The 17,470-nt window shown below is 40.0% G+C and overlaps 1 protein-coding gene across 5 annotated transcripts in view; it reads right to left on the bottom strand.

Moving 5' to 3' along the window:
- Positions 1-17,470, bottom strand: part of dock4b (dedicator of cytokinesis 4b) — a 114,882-nt gene that overhangs the window by 33,756 nt on the left and 63,656 nt on the right. For all 5 annotated transcript variants that reach the window (XM_039791595.1, XM_039791596.1, XM_039791593.1 and 2 more), the window contains exons 14-27: positions 17,208-17,332; positions 16,423-16,585; positions 14,323-14,429; positions 12,460-12,613; positions 11,190-11,287; positions 10,944-11,027; positions 9,685-9,785; positions 8,687-8,768; positions 7,316-7,486; positions 3,901-4,090; positions 3,094-3,230; positions 1,898-2,032; positions 1,187-1,285; positions 166-260 (exon numbers count right to left, since the gene is read on the bottom strand). In XM_039791595.1, the coding sequence (XP_039647529.1) occupies positions 166-260; positions 1,187-1,285; positions 1,898-2,032; positions 3,094-3,230; positions 3,901-4,090; positions 7,316-7,486; positions 8,687-8,768; positions 9,685-9,785; positions 10,944-11,027; positions 11,190-11,287; positions 12,460-12,613; positions 14,323-14,429; positions 16,423-16,585; positions 17,208-17,332 (1,741 nt within the window). The remainder of the gene's footprint in view (positions 1-165; positions 261-1,186; positions 1,286-1,897; positions 2,033-3,093; positions 3,231-3,900; positions 4,091-7,315; positions 7,487-8,686; positions 8,769-9,684; positions 9,786-10,943; positions 11,028-11,189; positions 11,288-12,459; positions 12,614-14,322; positions 14,430-16,422; positions 16,586-17,207; positions 17,333-17,470) is intronic.

Below are 17,470 nucleotides of genomic sequence, written 5' to 3'. Positions count from 1 at the left end.
TCTATCTTCCTGCTGAAATCATGTAATAAAGAGACATCACATTGGATTGCTGATAACAGTTGACCTTTTAAAAGAGAAAGGTGGAACACACTGTCCATGAAGAGAGATGTGTGTGTGTGTGTGTGTGTGTGTGTGTGTGTGTGTGTGGTGGTTGTGGGGGCTTACTTGTTGGTGACCAACCGCATGACGGTCCAGTCTTTGGGAAACATTTCTGGTCGGATTAGGATCCTGAAGACCGTGAAGATCTGAAGAAGAAAGTCCTGGAACACACAAACAAATGCAGCAGACATGTTATCATTGGAAAGTCGAACCAATTGGGTCAGGCTTGGTCCTAAATTCCAAGCTTGTGCTGTTTTTCAAAACCGTCTTTCTCTGAATATCTCTCTATGGTGCTGAAACATTCAAAGTCAAGCTCTGTGCATATCACTCCCTTGTTTACTTTATTAGGATTTAAGACACGTATTGGTAATTGTAATCTCCCTGACATGTATTTTGTTGCATATCTGTAATTTACATGTTTGTAATCACAGGGGCAGAGGTGAAGAATAGCATTGTGTGACTTTCTATGGATTACTACATTTTAAATCCACTGAAAGCAAATTTAAGGAGAAACATAGATTTGTTTCTGCATAATTGTATATGTGAAACTTAAAGCTAAGGATTCGTGGGTAACATGGAATCAAATGCGGTCACTGTATGTCTGTCTTCATGTTGCTAAAACAATGAAATACAGTGTCTCTCAGTTTAAATCTATTTTATTTATCGTCACGTCTCAATTCTTTTTTCCAAGTCAAGTGGTTGCTCAATCTTTTCCAGACAATTACTTTTGGATACTTGTGATAAAAATGCTCGAAATCAAGCATGAAAACTGTGCTCTCAAGCAAACATGAGCACATTACCTCTCTACTTTTTCTGACATTCAGCGAATTGACATTTCTCACTGCGATGAACTGGGACCCCATTCACTTTCTCTGTCTCCCCCTTTTTGTGTTTTCCGTCTCTCTGCATTTCTTCAGTTTGTCACCTGCTACTTCTCTCACACTTTACCCATTATTAATATGCCTGATATGGTCTCAGTTAAAGTGGTAAAGAGGAAGAAAAGTATTGCCACAGACAGACAGATGGGAAGAGAGAGAGAGAGAGAGAGAGAGAGAGAGAGAGAGAGAGATGGATATGGTGGTCTTACCCTCAGGTTGTCTTTGCTGCTGAATGCCTGCAGCAGCTGCTGGTAGTGTCTGTCACTCATCTGTCGCAGAAGGGCCAACAAACAAGCCACAAACTCCCCCTGACAGGACAGAACACGAGAGAGAGAGAGAGAGAGAGAGAGCGAGAGAGAGAGGTTTTAATGTGGTATAACCAGGATTATCTTCAGGGCAGCTCTAAATTACTAAATGAATTATGCTACTGTGGTTTAAAACATGTAAATAGAAAGTAGTCATGTAGGAGGCATGGCAACATCAACACTGAACCATGGCGCTTCTGCAAAAGAATGCCTTTTATATTTTTAGCTACAGGAAATAGGAAATAAAGCATTTGTTATATCAAATGCCATTAATTAACCTCTATTGGCATCCAGTAAGAATAGGAGAAAAGCTCTATCACAAGAGGAACAACCTCTCCTTAAGTCTCAATCATTACACATTGATGATAATAATGATCTCATTATTATCCGCTTCACCACTCCCCTTTCGTGCTGTTGTAAAAAATCTTAATTATTGCCATTAATGTTAATAACGTTAGCAGAATTATAAGCGCCACAGCAGCAACTCAATTTTAAATCTATAATTACTCCTGCACATTTTGTTAAGTCCCAAAACAATTTACAGTTGTGTGTGCATACACACACAAACACACACACACACACAGTACTGTACTGTACACGGTAAAAAACACATACAGTGACATCCTGGAACTGTAGTCTCATGGCAGGTCCTGCAGGCTGGGGCCGGTTGCTAATTTCCAGGATGGTTCTCAGTAAAACTCCCAGCAGGCTCTCTACAATTAGCTCCACCTCTTCTGAGACCACGGGCTCCTACACAAAGGACAAAAGACTTGGACATGAATTATAGGTAAAGGGAACACTTTACTTTTACTTTATCAACATATCCAAGACCTAAAATGTCATGGTGAAATTCCAACAATGACTCCATTTTATTAATTAATTTGCATTCTACTTGCGTTTTTCTGACTGACAACTGACGTCATTCTGCCTCAGATCCCAAGGCTTCACTCCTTACCCTATAATCTTAACTTTCATCACAGTTTTAATGAGTCTTGAACCAGTAGGTTTGGGCCATAATAAGTATTTTCAAGGCAAAGAGCAACATTTTCAAACTTTAAATTCACAGAGAAAAAAGAGAAAGGAAAAGAATAAAAGAAGATGCAATACAAAAGGAGAGGGAAACAGCTCAAGATTAAAAGAAACTAAAAGAGAGTGGAGGATAAACTGGAGGGTGTGTGTGTGTGTGTGTGTGTGTGTGTGTGTGTGTGTGTGTGTGCATGCGTGCGTGCGTCTGTGTGTGTGTGCGCGCTAGCGTGTGTCCTACTTGGCCCCTTTACCACTAGCTGCCCTTCTGGCAGCTAACAGTGCAAGTCAGGCAACCCGAGCAGCTACACACACACATAAATCGAAGTGAATGCCATTTCAACAATGCCATTGCTAAATTGATGGTTCATTACTGAACTGCACGGCTGCCAATGTCCTTGTTACAAAGACTAATTGACCATATACACAACAAAGCAATCTGCTATTGCAATGCATTGGCGAGGACATTGCTGCGAGACTAATTCCTTTAAAGTTATTTTTCAGTTATTATGGTAGTAATTCCCCCTCTACAGTCACACTGTACAATAATAGCAAAGGGAATTCATTCTAATTATACAAGATAATGTCTAGGTATAAAGTCACCTCATCCATAATAAAATGTACAAACCACCTACTTTACCCTGGAAATCTTTCCAAAAAATTACCTCAACATTGCCCCTTTTTCAAACTTGTAAAGTAGTTTTATGCAACAATATGCTGATTTGCTGAAGTTGAATTGATGTGGGGGGCTTGTATAATAGCAAACTCATTACCAATGTAATACTTACCGCAGTGCCATTCTCTTCCTTCTTGATGAGGGAGAGCATGCTGGTGAGGATGCGGGCGCACATGACCAGGTCTCTCTGCTCCTGCATGTGTGCCTGGAGGATACGGAGCACCACCGGCAACAGGATGCACCGTGACTCTGCAACACAAACACACACAGTCAACTGTCACACATCAAAGACATAATAAATAGTGAACACAACAGAGACCAACAGGGAAAACACACCAATCATCTGTGGCTGTTTTAGTTTTGCTATTATGAGCGCACAATGTTTCTTTAATTAAAAGTATCTCAATGTAAGTCTTTGTGTAACATTAATATGATTTGCATGAGGGATGTTTTTCTTGCCACATGTAGCCTTTTGGGAGCATGCAGGAAATAATACAAATGACAGTAATTTGCTAGAGTGTACAGCCTTTATTCAGAACGACTTAATGACATGTAGTTAGGTGCACTGTAGGGTAACAATTAGTCAAGGTGTGTCCTCAAATGACTGCACTGCGGGAGTGCACAACCACTCAGTATAATATGGAATAATAGCCTGTTTGTACATGATGCAAGACAAACATACAGCGCAAAGTATCACTGATTATTGTCTACATTTTGCGGATGAATCTAGTTGTTCAAATCTGTTTGTTTCCCTCTGTGCTGTTTATTTTCCTTGTGTGTTCATAATCTGTATGCAAGGGTTTTTGTATTTCTGTTATTTGATCACAAATGTTTCCGTGCTGGGTTTTCAGTGTGTTTACAAGCTTGAATTATGTGTGCATATCAAGCTGTGTATCGGTTTGTGTAAACAAGTCTTTACCTGGGTTAATGTAAAGCTGGCTTTCCACCGTCTTGGCAATGCACTGCAGCTTGACAGCCTCCAGGCAGTCAGCGTGGACAGCGGTGGGCAGGGTGCCCAGCGTCTCCCTGACAAAGCCAGCCACCTCACGCACGGTGAAGATCTTCAAAAGCTCGCCATAAACTGCTGGAAACGTCCGCAGGAACACCGCCTAGACAGAATGGGGCAATGTTCAAATCATTTGGAGGCTAAATCGAACAGGCACTAAGAATCCATTATCGTTGACCTCACAGACTGGAATCACTTTGTCAAAAGTTAAAGGAATACACCACCGTTTGTTGAAATAGGGCTTATCACGGTCTACCCTGGCTGTAGATAGGTGGGTCAACGCATTTTTTGTCTCAGTGGAAGTAATTAGGTTGTTTTTTTGTCGGCTCACTTTTACTCACAACATGCTAACCGGCAACATAGGATTCCATTCACTACGCTATGCTAACTAGCGGCTGCGCTGCCGGTGTTGCACCGGACTAAAACAAAAAATGCATTGGCCCACCTATCTACAGCTAGGGGAGACCGTGATAAGCCCTATTTCAACAAACGGTGGCATATCCCTTTAACAACCAAATGCTTTCAAATTGCAATTTATACTTAAAAGAGAATTTCAAGATAAGAATATGCATGTTATACAGTATCTCACAAAAGTTTTTAATGGGACAACACTGAAGAAATTACACTTTGCTACAATGTAAAGTATTATGTCTACAGCTTGTATAACAGTGTAAATGTGCTGTCCCTTCAAAATAACTCAACACAGCCATTAATGTCTAAACTGCTGGCAACAAAAGTGAGTACACCTCTATCTTAAATTCCCACAGAGGCAGGCAGATTTTTATTTTTAAAGGCCAGTTATTTCATGGATCCAGGATACTATGCATCCTGATAAAGTTCCCTTGGCCTTTGGAATTAAAATAGCCACACATCATCACATACCCTTCACCATACCTAGAGATTGGCATTGGGTACTCCATAAAATCATCTCTCAATGCAAATGAAACCAGCTATTAGGCTAACTGACATAAAACCATGCCAAAGATATAAAATACAAGATATAATGAAATCTTTACTAAAATGTATCTCACTTTTGTGAGATACTGTATATAGTGTTTGTTCAGTAGTTTCAATACATTTCCAACTAAATCTGCATTATATAATGTATATTAATCTAATAAGGGCCTCCATTCTCATGGTGACGTGGAGGTTCTGTGAAGCTCAATGGAAAAAACTGGCAATATCAAATTGTGTTCAGTCCCTCAGGGGCTTTGGGTTAAAGAGTTAATTGCACAAAAGGCAACCATAACACAATACTTGTTTCATATTCATATACGACTGTGTTAACGGAGTGCTCTTTTGTTGGGAAAACAAAGGTAAATAGCCACTATTGTGCTATGAATCACTGGTCTAGACTGGATTTTGTTGGTAGCAGGCACTCAAGGATTATTTTGACTCAAATTAAGGGCTACTCCAGTGGGATTGCTGTATGTTGTTTGTTTGTATACTCAGTCTGATGCTCTTTCTTCCTGTCAAGTTCTGTCAGATTCTCGCTGCACAATTGAAAAATGAAGATTAGAAAAATCTAGAGAGGTGAGTCACTGTGTCCCTTTTTTCCATCATTTTTCCAGGAAAGCCTGGCAGAGGATAGAAGCCATTTTTCAGCAATACTTCTTTTCACTGTCACGAGTGTTGTGTAATTTTGACAAAAGAGCAGTTCAGATGGAGCAAAAAAAACAAAAAAGAGTTCCAAAGTACTGCTGCCTATTACATTATAAATCAGAGGGTTTCTCTGCCAACATGAGGTCTAGACTCAGACAAGAGTAACCCAAAATATGATACACACAACTCCTATTTTTGTTTTGAATTACCATAAATACATTGAATATGTTCTAATTACATTATTTTCTTGTAATCTGTTTAATTGCTCTGTGCATGTCATATTTGGAACATAATAACTGGGTCATTGTCCAGAAACAGACATTTAGAGGAACTACAAATTATGCAATTGTTCATCAAGGCAAATTCCATCTGTTCAGAAAAACATGACAATTACTTCATAAATCAAATAATATTCAGGCAAGATACAGTCTCTACAGTAGTATTGATAAAACATCACTCTGCATATTCAGTGCTTTACATTGGATGTCTCCCTGTGATGAAAACTACAACACATATCAGGTTACAGGTTATAGATTATGCACATGGTTTATGTATGTGTGTGTTGGGCCAGCGTGCATGCGTGCTTGCGTGTGTGTGTTTGTCCCCACATGTCACAGATTAATTTGGATTAGCATTGGCCTGGGCTTCAACTACCCACGGCTACTGTTGTGTTGAGTATACAGATTAGTGGAGCTCAGGAGTCAGTGGAGGGGTGAAGTGGAGCTTTGCAAACGGCATGGAGAGGGCACAACAGGAATAGCTAATGTTATATTCATTCTTGGGGCCTCAAAGTGAGGTGAAATAATTACAAAGAGACCGGAGGGTTTAAAACAAGACAGTCAGTCTCTTGAGTCACTTGTTAGAATTCTTCAAATGAGCTGTGAAAATAATACCTGATGGAGTAATTGAAAAAATTGAAAAGATGAGAACTATTTTTCCTTGCTGGATGTTTAGGGTGAAGCAAAAAAAAAATGAATGAACACACACACACACACACACACACACACACACACACACACACATTTATATGCAGGTTTTGTGTGACCTGAGTGCTGAGAGCGTCCTGGTCGATAAAAAGAGTACATGACTCTAATGCACTAAAAGAGAAGTAACTGAAAAAAAGAGGCAAGTGATAATACAAAACAGCCAAACAAAAGACAAAAGGAAATGGAGAAGGCAGAAGAAAAAGAAGAGATGGAAGCAAATTGGTTCTGGCGAGGCAGAAATGCCGGTATGTCCCCGAAAGTGTGCACAAATATGCACAAAACCACACAAGCTTCTGTTTCTGGTGTATAATTAGGATTATCTTTGGTGTCTTTAGCTCGTTTGTTTTGGTTGCTTGTTCGAAATCAGTGACGGCGGCTGCCCTGCTGTGCAGACCTCCCAGCGGAAATGGAAACGCCGCCACAGAAAATTTCTATTCCGAGTCCAGACCCTCTGGCAGCGTGAAATTCAATTACAGACAATTTCTCACCTATCACAACTGCATTAACAGGAGTCTTTGAGAAAGAAAACAGAATGTGGTGCAAGTACTGTATAGACAGGCACAGATTTACAAATTCAAACTCATGAGAGGTTTGGAGACATGTAGATGCATGTCACGGACCTCTGAAAACACACACACACACACACACACACACACACACACACACACACACACACACACACACACACACACACACACACACACACACACACACACACACACACACACACACACACACACCTGTGTTTGTGCGACGGGACTGGTGCTTTTGTTTTCCTGCGAGAGGAAGAAGCGGATGGACATGAAGAGCTCGTGGATGCAGACTCGGAACTCCTCCTCATTCTGGCCTCCTGTGGCCAATGAGAAGAGCCGGCGGGACTGGATAATGTACTTGAAGATGTACTCGCTGGCCTGGCGGATAGAAAGAACAATCGTTATTTAGCAGCAGTTTGGTGATAAAAAAAGCCCAGCAAGTCAGACTTCCCTTCCGATGGAAATGGTTAAAGAATAATGTGACATTTAATTTTGACCGTGATGCATTTCCACACACACTTCTACATTGATCTTTAAGCAAAAGTAGTGTGCACTTGTGTTGAAATGACAGGACAGTTTGCCAACAACTTTGATAAAGTCATTTATGAAGCAAAAATGCCTAATAATTATTTGCTCTAGCCTCTCAAATGTAAGGATTTGCAGCTTTTCTCTGTTTTATGTCTCCGTAAATAGAATATATATATATATATATATATATATATATATATAGGCAGTTTTCAGGATGTTCTTACATTTTATAGACAATAGTAATTAAAGAATAATCGTCAGATTGATTTATAATGAAAGACATAATTAGTTGTAGCCCTATTATAGACAGTGTTTTAATTAAATAGATACAATAAACCACATATTAACCTGAAAGTGATCAATTTGACTTAAATATTGTGGAGTTTATCTAGTGAATCACAGTACTTCGAAAGTAACCTGCTTTTTTTCTTTATTAGAAAAGTATTACAAAGTTGTCTAAAGATAACCCGATTCACAAAATGAAACCTGTCCAAAGGAGGTGCTCTAAAAAAAAAATAATAATAAAAACATTCTATAGATCGCTCATACTGTACAAGGAAACCCTGCAAACACATCTGCGGTGTATCACTCATTTATTATTTACTGCATGACAGAGTAACATTTACTTCTGGTGAAGAATGTATTCCGTGAATGATAAATGGGAAACCACAGTACAGAAGCAGCAATGTGCTTCTCTGACGCCGCATCTGCGTGAGTCATTAAAATAATGTGATGTGGATTACCAACACCAGAGGCACTGCATTTCTGCTGATTAAAATTGCATGCAGCGTAATGGATTGTGGAGGGGAATAATGAATGGTGGCGCAATGTATTCGCTGCTGATGGTGGGGGATAAATTAGAAGGAGTGGCAGCAAGAGGGTGCAAGTTTGTTTGCTTGTATTTCTGGATGCATCTGTGTTGATGGTGTAATTGTGTATGTGTGTATGTGTGTGTATATATATATGCATGATTGTGTGTCTTTTGAAAATGTCACTCAGGCTGTGTTTGCCCTGTCTGTGCATGTGTGTGCTCTCCAGCAAATGCCTCACCTTGAGCACCTGCTGTATGTGATCCTGATGTTCTGCATCAACAATGCGGTCCACATACCACTTCAGCACTTTGATCAGGTCCCTAGAGAAAACACACACAGTATCATTACTCACCCCAAGCTACACTTCTGAGCTTCTCTCACTGAATTGAGCAAATAAAGATGAGGCAATGCAGGTTTTTTTTTTTTTTAAATTAAACACTTCATCACACATTGTTTAAATCAATTTCAGAGATTCACTAGCTCTTCACAAATACAGCTGATTCAAATGTTACAGTTGATCTCAGGATGACAGAAAAATTCAATAAAAAAAATATTTTGTTGTTGGTACCAGTTTAGAATAAAACTCTTCAAATCAAGGCGATATTTCAACAATATTTGCAACAGTAAGCTGGTGACAAAGAAGGCAGACAGTGATTACTGAATGAGAGGATTTTCCCTTTCTAATCAGGACCGGATGACATATTGGTTCCCTAATAATGACCTAAGAAGGGTATAATAACTGTTAATTATTAAAGTGTGACACTTCGAATGAAAAAATATCACAGGTAAACTTTCTGTGTGGGTACATGCAAAGACCAAAAAAAAAACAAAAAAACAGTGCCAGCATGAAATCTTAGCAGGTATAGAGAGTGTGAATAAGACAGCTGGTGAGAACAGCAGGTTGTGAATACATGTGTGAATGTGAATGCGTGTGTGAGTGTGTGTGGCAGAGAAGGAGAAGAAATTAGGAGGTAGCGAGCAAAAGTGAGCACAATTTCCAATTTCACTTATCATCAGCCAGGGGGCACCATATGCATTTCATTCACACTTCTGTTGACTAAATCACAGCACAGAGCTGCCTCTCAGTCACTGACGTAAGTTGGCCTGTCTGACTGCCTGCCCATGTGATACAGTATGTCATTAGAATACAATACAAGGAGGCTGGATTGCTGAACACTCAAGGTGCCGCTGTAGCCCTTAGCAGCCACATCTTAAGAAATGGAGGCTGAAATATACCTGTAGGACAAGGCTCCGGCAAAGTGGCTCTCGATGTAGGTGTCCATAACTGGTTTGAAGTGCTGGAATTTGCTGTCCTGCAGGAGGTTGATGATATGGACCTGGAAACAAACAGAAAAGACACATTATGAAAATGTATTCCTCAACACTGAAGATTAGTTTTTGTGAAACTCTTATTTTTTTTCCCCCTTGAGGAGCTTTCATTCATTTCACTTATCATATTGTATTTATTCTGTGTCAGTTTGTTCCAGCTTTTCACTGAAGCTACACAAGTGAAATATTCAAACTCAAGACTGCATGTTTTCACCATACTATCAAATGGAAATATTCTAAATGTAATGTGTATAATAAATAAATAAAATAAATAAAAGCTAAGCTGACAAAAAAATATCATTTGAGGTGATGCTGTTTTGTTAGCAAAGTGCTACAGACCGCTGATAAAAAGGAAAAATAGTGGGTCATTTTTCAGATTGTCATCATTATACGAACCTTCGCCTTGATATTAGACCTTGAACGTTATACACAACAACACAACATTGTTACTGAGTTGACTTCATTCCCGAAAAGTGTCCAATAAAAAATAGAGATGAATTGTATCAAATTGATAAGATATGAGGAAAACAATGTAATATTTTAAAAAAGAGAGAATAAAAATGGATAATAACATGTATAGATGTCAAAAAATGTAACAAAACAACCAAGCTAAAACCCTTTTGACAGTGGCTGCACAAATTACACAATGTTTCCCCTTTGTGCAGGTTGTTGAGAAATGTAGTGACTTTGTCCGACAGCAGAAGATAAGTCCACATGTCAGACTTGTTGGATTGATCTCGAAACCACAAAACAGAAACTTGATGACTGCACCAGCTCGCTGGACCTTTTCGTCACTGATAACGCCACGCTGAGGAGAAAGTGTGTCCATGTGTCAGTGTGAGACTGATGTAGAGAGAGAGTCAGATAGAGAGAGAGAGAGAGTCAGATAGAGAGAGAGAGAGAGAGAGAGAGAGAGAGAGAGAGAGAGAGAGAGAGAGAGAGAGAGAGAGAGAGAGAGAGAGATCGATCATGGGCTCACTCTATCAGCGCAGTGCAGCGTGACCAGTGTGAGATTGGTTCAGCAAGCTCTGTGGACATTACTAGATCTTTCTCCGCCAGTAAGTTTGTGTTTTCTGTGTTTGACTCAAACACTATGAGATTGTGCTTGATATATGAAAGAAAGGAGGAAACAGAAGATTAAAAAAGATTCATTACAACTGACTTACCAGTGAATCAAACACCTTGAGCCCATATCTCTGAGAGCTTTCATCCAGAATACCAAAGAGAGTGTCCAGAGTGTCCTGTAGAAACTGTACAAAAGGGAGTTTGTATGCGTGAGCTGCAGAATCAAATTAAACTTGACTTTTCCGTTTTGATCTTCTCAACTTCATCAACTTCTTCAACACAATCAATACTATAAATGCCAGGAGAGTGGGAGCAATTCAGTACTGAGAAACTAATTGTGGACCTACTTTGACAATCTCCGAGCCATCGATCTCCTTCAGCTTAGAGAGGCTGTCGTTGATCCGTTCGGGGTGGGCTCGCCACTTCAACAGGTCCAGCATATCTCCTGAAGCAAGACAAAAAAAGAGGGAAATATAGAGAGCTATCATAGTAAATGAAGGAGATAAAGAAAAACAGAAGTGACAACCAGGAGATCAAGATACATCTTGCGTTTGCCTGTAAAGAAACGCAGGGTTATGAGAGCAATGTGCACCTCAGATCACAAAGCATCACCACACCCTTCAATTATAGCCCAAAAACCTCCTCAGAATGCACACAAATGATGACATTTTCAAGTGTAGCGGGATAAAGGAGATAAAAAGTAATTTTCCCGAGCCAGGGTCCCCAGACACACGCATGAATAAAACATAGGTCTCGAGAAGAAAGTCTTTTAGCTGTCTCTTAGGATTCTTTTCAAGCTGAAGTGTGTCTTCTTTGCAACTTTGTGAGTGAATCTGTGTCTATGTGTGTTTGTTTGTGTGCATGACTGCATTTGTTTTTACCCATCTGTCAAATAGATTTTGCCATCAAAGACTGCAATACTTATACTAAATCAAATGTATTCAGGAAATGAACAGCCTTTTGCAAGAATAATTGTGCCTGTAGCCTGTCTGTTTATAAATTATACCATGTAATTAATGAGGTTTAAAAGAAATATTTATCACTTACAGTTTTTTTGCAGTCAGAAAATCCAGTTTTCTGGTACAACATTGACAGTGTCTGGTGAGTTTTAGAACGCACCAATTTATGATTATTGTTGGCTATTGTTCACTACAGTATAAATAAGGGCAAACATATCAGTGACAAGCTAGTCTTGCTGAAATAAGACTACAATTCCCACTGGGCAAGCAGATTTTTATAAGCAAGGATTTATAGGTTCATTACTGAGCAATGCAAACTGGAAGCTATACCCACCACACTGCATATTCACAGGGTTTTTTTCACACACTTAGATGGTTTGGATAGAAACTTTCTCACCTGCACAGAAGTTGTCACTCACTCCTTTTAGTTTTTTAAACATATGGCATTTTACCATTTTGTTTGCCTTTTGTGAAGTGACGATCACTATCTTTGGCATTAATAGCTCTATACCCTACTGACAGAGCTGCACAGAAGCATGGGACCAGCTAGTGTCACAAGCTAACTCCAATTTAAAAATGTGACAAGAGTTTGAGCCTAGAAGCCAAAACACCTCACCAGGCACATGGCCAAAAAAGTCAATCCCCGAGTCTCGTTTACCATTTTGCGTGAGCTTGGTGGAGCAGAGAAAGCTGGTGATCCAGAAAGACTCCTTGGTGCCTTTCAGAGTCTGGTTGTTGGACGGGAGGTTGGTCTTGGAGAATGGCTGCTTCAGGTAGCGCGAACAGTCTGCCAAGCTGGTATTCTCCTCACACTGAGATCGCGAGAAAGAAAAGAACACATTTTGTAAACTGGCACAGAAGATTTACAGGAAAGGAGCGGAAGGATGTGATACTGTTTTAATGATTTTTCAAAATCACTGGATAATCTGTGGGCGATTTTTATGATTGTACAAAAATAGTCCTACGTTTCTATATTATATCGGAGGCCTGGGATTGCACGCATTGTATTTTAATCATGATTGAGACATTTAAGCTATTACATATAATCATTCACTGAACACTATTGTTATTTCTGGGATTTAATATGCTGCCTCAATGTGTACAGCTGAGGCTGTTGGAGCTCCAAAGTTACCACACAGTTTGGACTGATTCTTCTGTGTCTATTTTGGTTCTGAGGAGAAACTAGGCCATGCCAGTTTCATTGAGCTTTTCAACAACTTCCATCTGGCATTAGAACGGGCCTTTCCCCCCTCTCTCAACAGTGGGAACACACAGGGCTACCAGAGTTGTCCTCTAAAACTGGCAGGTTAGCGGGTTTGGTAGGATCAAATCTGGCCACGGGAAAGGGAAAAGAAGACCGTGAAAAGAGGGGGTTTTGTTTTTAAAGACTGTTGAGAATACTTCAGCTTACAGCAACATAAATAATCAGACTTTTGGTAACTGTTCTGCCTCACTGCCAATAAAATGTATGAATGCACTCCATGCTTTTCTGTCCTCCGCAAAGCCTGAGGTTTATGCACACACCCTTCGCCTGCAGCTGAGGAAAATCATGTAGTCTGCAATTATTCTGAATTACACCCAAGACAGTCTTGCAGTAGCTTTTAACTGGGGGATGCTGGCCATTTTATTTGTTTTAGTCTTTTGATGTTTCAAAACCAAAATGTGTGAAAAGATGAGTGTGAGCGTCTTAAGGTCTATAAAATTCAAAAAATGGATATAAGGTCATGCTAAACACAGAGATAGACTTCCTTTAAATGAAATGTGCATGCATCCAGTTGAGTACCAACTGTTTCTTGCACATGTATGGAAACACACATACATTATCACTCATTCGTTCAACTCAACAGCTTCAAAATGTTATGTAAGTGGAAATGACTCATGGGCCAGTCGATCTGTAATAGAGCATTGTGAGAAGTTTGTCCAAACAGTGAGATAACTGAATGACCGCATTTTGCCATTTAGAGCAAATGATTCACATAATCATACAGTTTACAGCATGTAATCCCATCCGAAGTAACCTTGGGGACACCTGTGTGAGGCAAAACAGTCAGTGGGTTCACTTAAGAGAATGTCTGAGCTGTGATTTACCAATGACCAGAATGGCCATTGATTTTGTTTCTTTCTGTCCTTTCTGTCCACTGAAATCTTTTCTTTTGAAATTGCACTTTTCCTGTTAAATACCATGTCAAATGTGCCATGCAAGAACTTAAGAGTGGACAGGATGGCATACTGATAAAGGCCAAGTAGCTTGAATTATCATATTGTGTACATGTTAATCACAATAGAGCAGACCACTCCCCTGTTATTGAGATGATAACACTTCAACCAAGAAAATGCAGTGAAAACAGTGAATCATCACATTAAATTGCTTCAAAATAAGACTTAATTATTAATTTTTTTCTGCAGTACAATGTCTAAGCGCTGGACACGTGCCAAAAACAAATATCCTGCAAAGCACATAGTCAATTCGATTCCATGTTGTTGTGTCAGAATCTTTGTGGTGAGGGTATGAAGGTTTTACCTTATGGATAATGAGCTCATGGGTGCCATCTGGCAGAGTCCTGCCATCCTCCTGCATCAGAGGAACAAAGGAGTAGCCAAACAGTTTCTTCTCTCCCTTGTCTTTAGCTGTCAAACAACAACACATGGGCATGGCATTGAGTCAAAAATACACAAGCACAGGCTGCATGAAAATAAACAAAACTAATGTTATGAAACCGGTTCTTTTCAGATTATGCAATACAAATGAATACATTGAAAAAGTGAATCTGATGCTCAACCTTCCGTGTGTTGATTCTACTTAAAAACGCCAAGCTGTAAAGCATCGTTGATAATGTAAACACAAGCACGCAGGTGATACACATTCCGGTCGATGGTTTTACATTATTCCACTGATCAACAATGGAAGAGCGCCACCAAATGCAGCAATGCATCAGCAAGAGGCAGAGAAGAAGACCACTAGCTAGAAAACATGAATGCAAACAATTCAGGTTTAAAAAAACAAACAAAGAAAAGAAGCAAAAACAATCATTTGAAATGCTGTTTAGTTACTCTTCGAGGGCCTGATTAATGCGGGCTGCTGTGTTTTTAGGAAGCTTTTTGAAAGCTCTGGGCATAATTTGCATTACGAACACATGTAATCTGATTTATTTGCTGCTTCAGCAATAAAGTGCTAATGTGCGCACAGCGGGAAGTGAAAAGTGTAGTGCTGGGAAGCTTTCTATTTCCTTTCATTGCAACACCAGAGATTTATTGAAGCAACGTCTATTGTGTGTGTGTGTGTGTGTGTGTGTGTGTGTGTGTGTTCACTCTCCCTGGAGAAGCACAAGTTGTACTGTATTAACCTTATAAAACGGATTTCTGTCTTGCTTTGCTGTGATTACGTTTTTACACCAGGAAGGTTATTGCTTACACGACTCTTACACTGTAAACTTTTGCTTTTTGTTGTGTGTGGTTCTTTTCGGACAGGTTTCCCTAATCTATAAACCCTCATCGCCTTGGGCGCGAGGAGATTAGGAAAGATTAAGTGGTACTGTGAGAGACTCAGGCTTAGCTGAGCTTGGCAGACCAGGAAGAGATTGATGTATGAAATATCTTGAAACCACTCTACCAAATACACACCGCTATTATATATAATTTAATTGTTTGGCGGCTTGTCAGGAATTTAGGGTTTTAAATAGTAAACAAGGAAAGACTTTGTATCTTTAAACTGTCTAGTGAGAGAGAAAACAGCTGCTCCTACGAACAATAAAGTGTGCCTTCTTCTGCAAATTGTTTCATTTGTTTGAAATATTACAGAACCTATCAACAAACAAGCTTTAATGACGCTGACAGGTCCTTACAGTCCCCTTTAGCACCATTTCGAAACAATACTGGACTCCCACAAACAAATTAACAATTATCGCTGCTGCAAGATGGAATTTAAAGGCATATTCATAAAAAAATTGCTTTATGTGTTGTCTTAATTGAAAATGAGAGTGTCTACTAATCATATTTCAACAGAGTTTGGGAGCCCTAATAGTACATGTAATATAGTCTCCTCAGTTTGGTGTCACCACAGGCTTAAATTGGGCTGTTAATGGGCAGCCCTTGGGTAGCAATGCTAGCACTGCGAGCAGTAATAAGGCCACTATATCTACTGCACACAGCCACACAGCCTCCCAGCTTGGCTGCAAACAGCATAATAATATCAGCTTGTTATGAGAGAAGAGACTCTGCCCTCTCCCTGCAGCCTAAAGACAGAGTGAGAGCAATATTTTGGTAATAATTAAAGTTTTGTCTCGTTAGGAGGTGAGAAATTGGACAAACTAGTCTGATTATTAAAAATATATATAAAAATGCTTTAACAAGCGAACACTTTTACACTTGGACAGCATCTATTTGGGGGTGGCAGCAGCCTCTGGGCTTGAAGCTGGAGGGCTGATTCAAGTGGGTGGGAAAGTGAAAGCTTATTGTGCTCTTCTCCCTCCACAACAATGCCTCTTTACCTCCAACTCCCCTGGATAATAAACTGAAAAGAAAGCAGCACCTCAGGCATTAACACCTGAGCACCTAATGTCTGAAAATGTGGAAAAATGTGTTCACTTAACAGTTCCTAGATAACAATCCTGTTCCCACTTACTGGAGCAGTGTCGGAACTCAAACCGGACGTGCGACCCGCGAAACATGTCGACCGGGATAGGCAGTTTGATCTGCTCCGCCCAGCGGGGGCTGTTGTTGTGGTACAGCACCAAGGAGTGGTACTCATCCCCACCTGGTTCACCAGAGCCGGCAGCCACGTGACTCTGAAAGAGAGAAAGAAGAGAATTAATGAAGACAGAGGTGGAGGGGAACAATGAGAAGAAAAAACAGGAAGTGAAGAGAGGAAATGAGAGGCCAGACTCAAGGATGAGGACACAATGAATAAATGAGTCACACATGAAAAGATATGAATGCATTAAAATCCCTCCACACACCACAAATGCCAATAAAGTGAAAATGATATGGTTAACATGTGTGTGTTTATGTGTGTCAGAGGGTTGCATGCCATGCGGTGGCAGCGGCAGCAGGGTTATATTTGAGTCTATTTTCTGTTCAAGGCCAAGGCAGCGCAGGAAACCACAGAAGCAGACTGTCACAGCGCTGCACCAGAAATGGGCAACACACTGGAGAGACACTTAGCTCTCATCTGGGTCAGCAATATTTAAATGAAGAGTTTTTATCCAAAATAAGGCACCCGCTATTAAGAAAAAATAAACGGAGTTAACTAAGGACTTAAATAAGGACTTAAATAAGGCATTTACTAGCCTTAAACAAAGTGGTTGGATGTTAAAAAATATATTTTCCCAATGACAGTTGTGGTTATTGCAAAACGGAGACATAAAAACTGTGACATAGTTGCTGAATATAGAAAAAATGTGTTTTTACCTTGAGGATTTGTCCATCGATATCCAGCACATAGACAGTGATCTCTACGTTCCTGGCAACGCTTTTCCCACCCTTCTCAAACTCGCCTTTCTCCAGTGTGATGTAAAGGTCATTCCTCATCTCTCCTGCAGGAACAGGAAGGTAAAAGAGGCAACACGGCATTGATTATGCATAAGAGCAAGCATAATGATCTCTCAGCAGCTTGACGGCAATTTTTTGAATAATGCTTCATGACAGGTGTGGACAGCATTTAGATTAGTGGC

This window comes from Perca fluviatilis, chromosome 23 (assembly GCF_010015445.1).
Source record: "Perca fluviatilis chromosome 23, GENO_Pfluv_1.0, whole genome shotgun sequence".
NCBI classification, from domain to species: domain Eukaryota; kingdom Metazoa; phylum Chordata; class Actinopteri; order Perciformes; family Percidae; genus Perca; species Perca fluviatilis.
The sequence above is the reverse complement of the archived record's forward strand: the minus strand, read 5'-3'. Positions and strand labels throughout refer to the sequence as shown.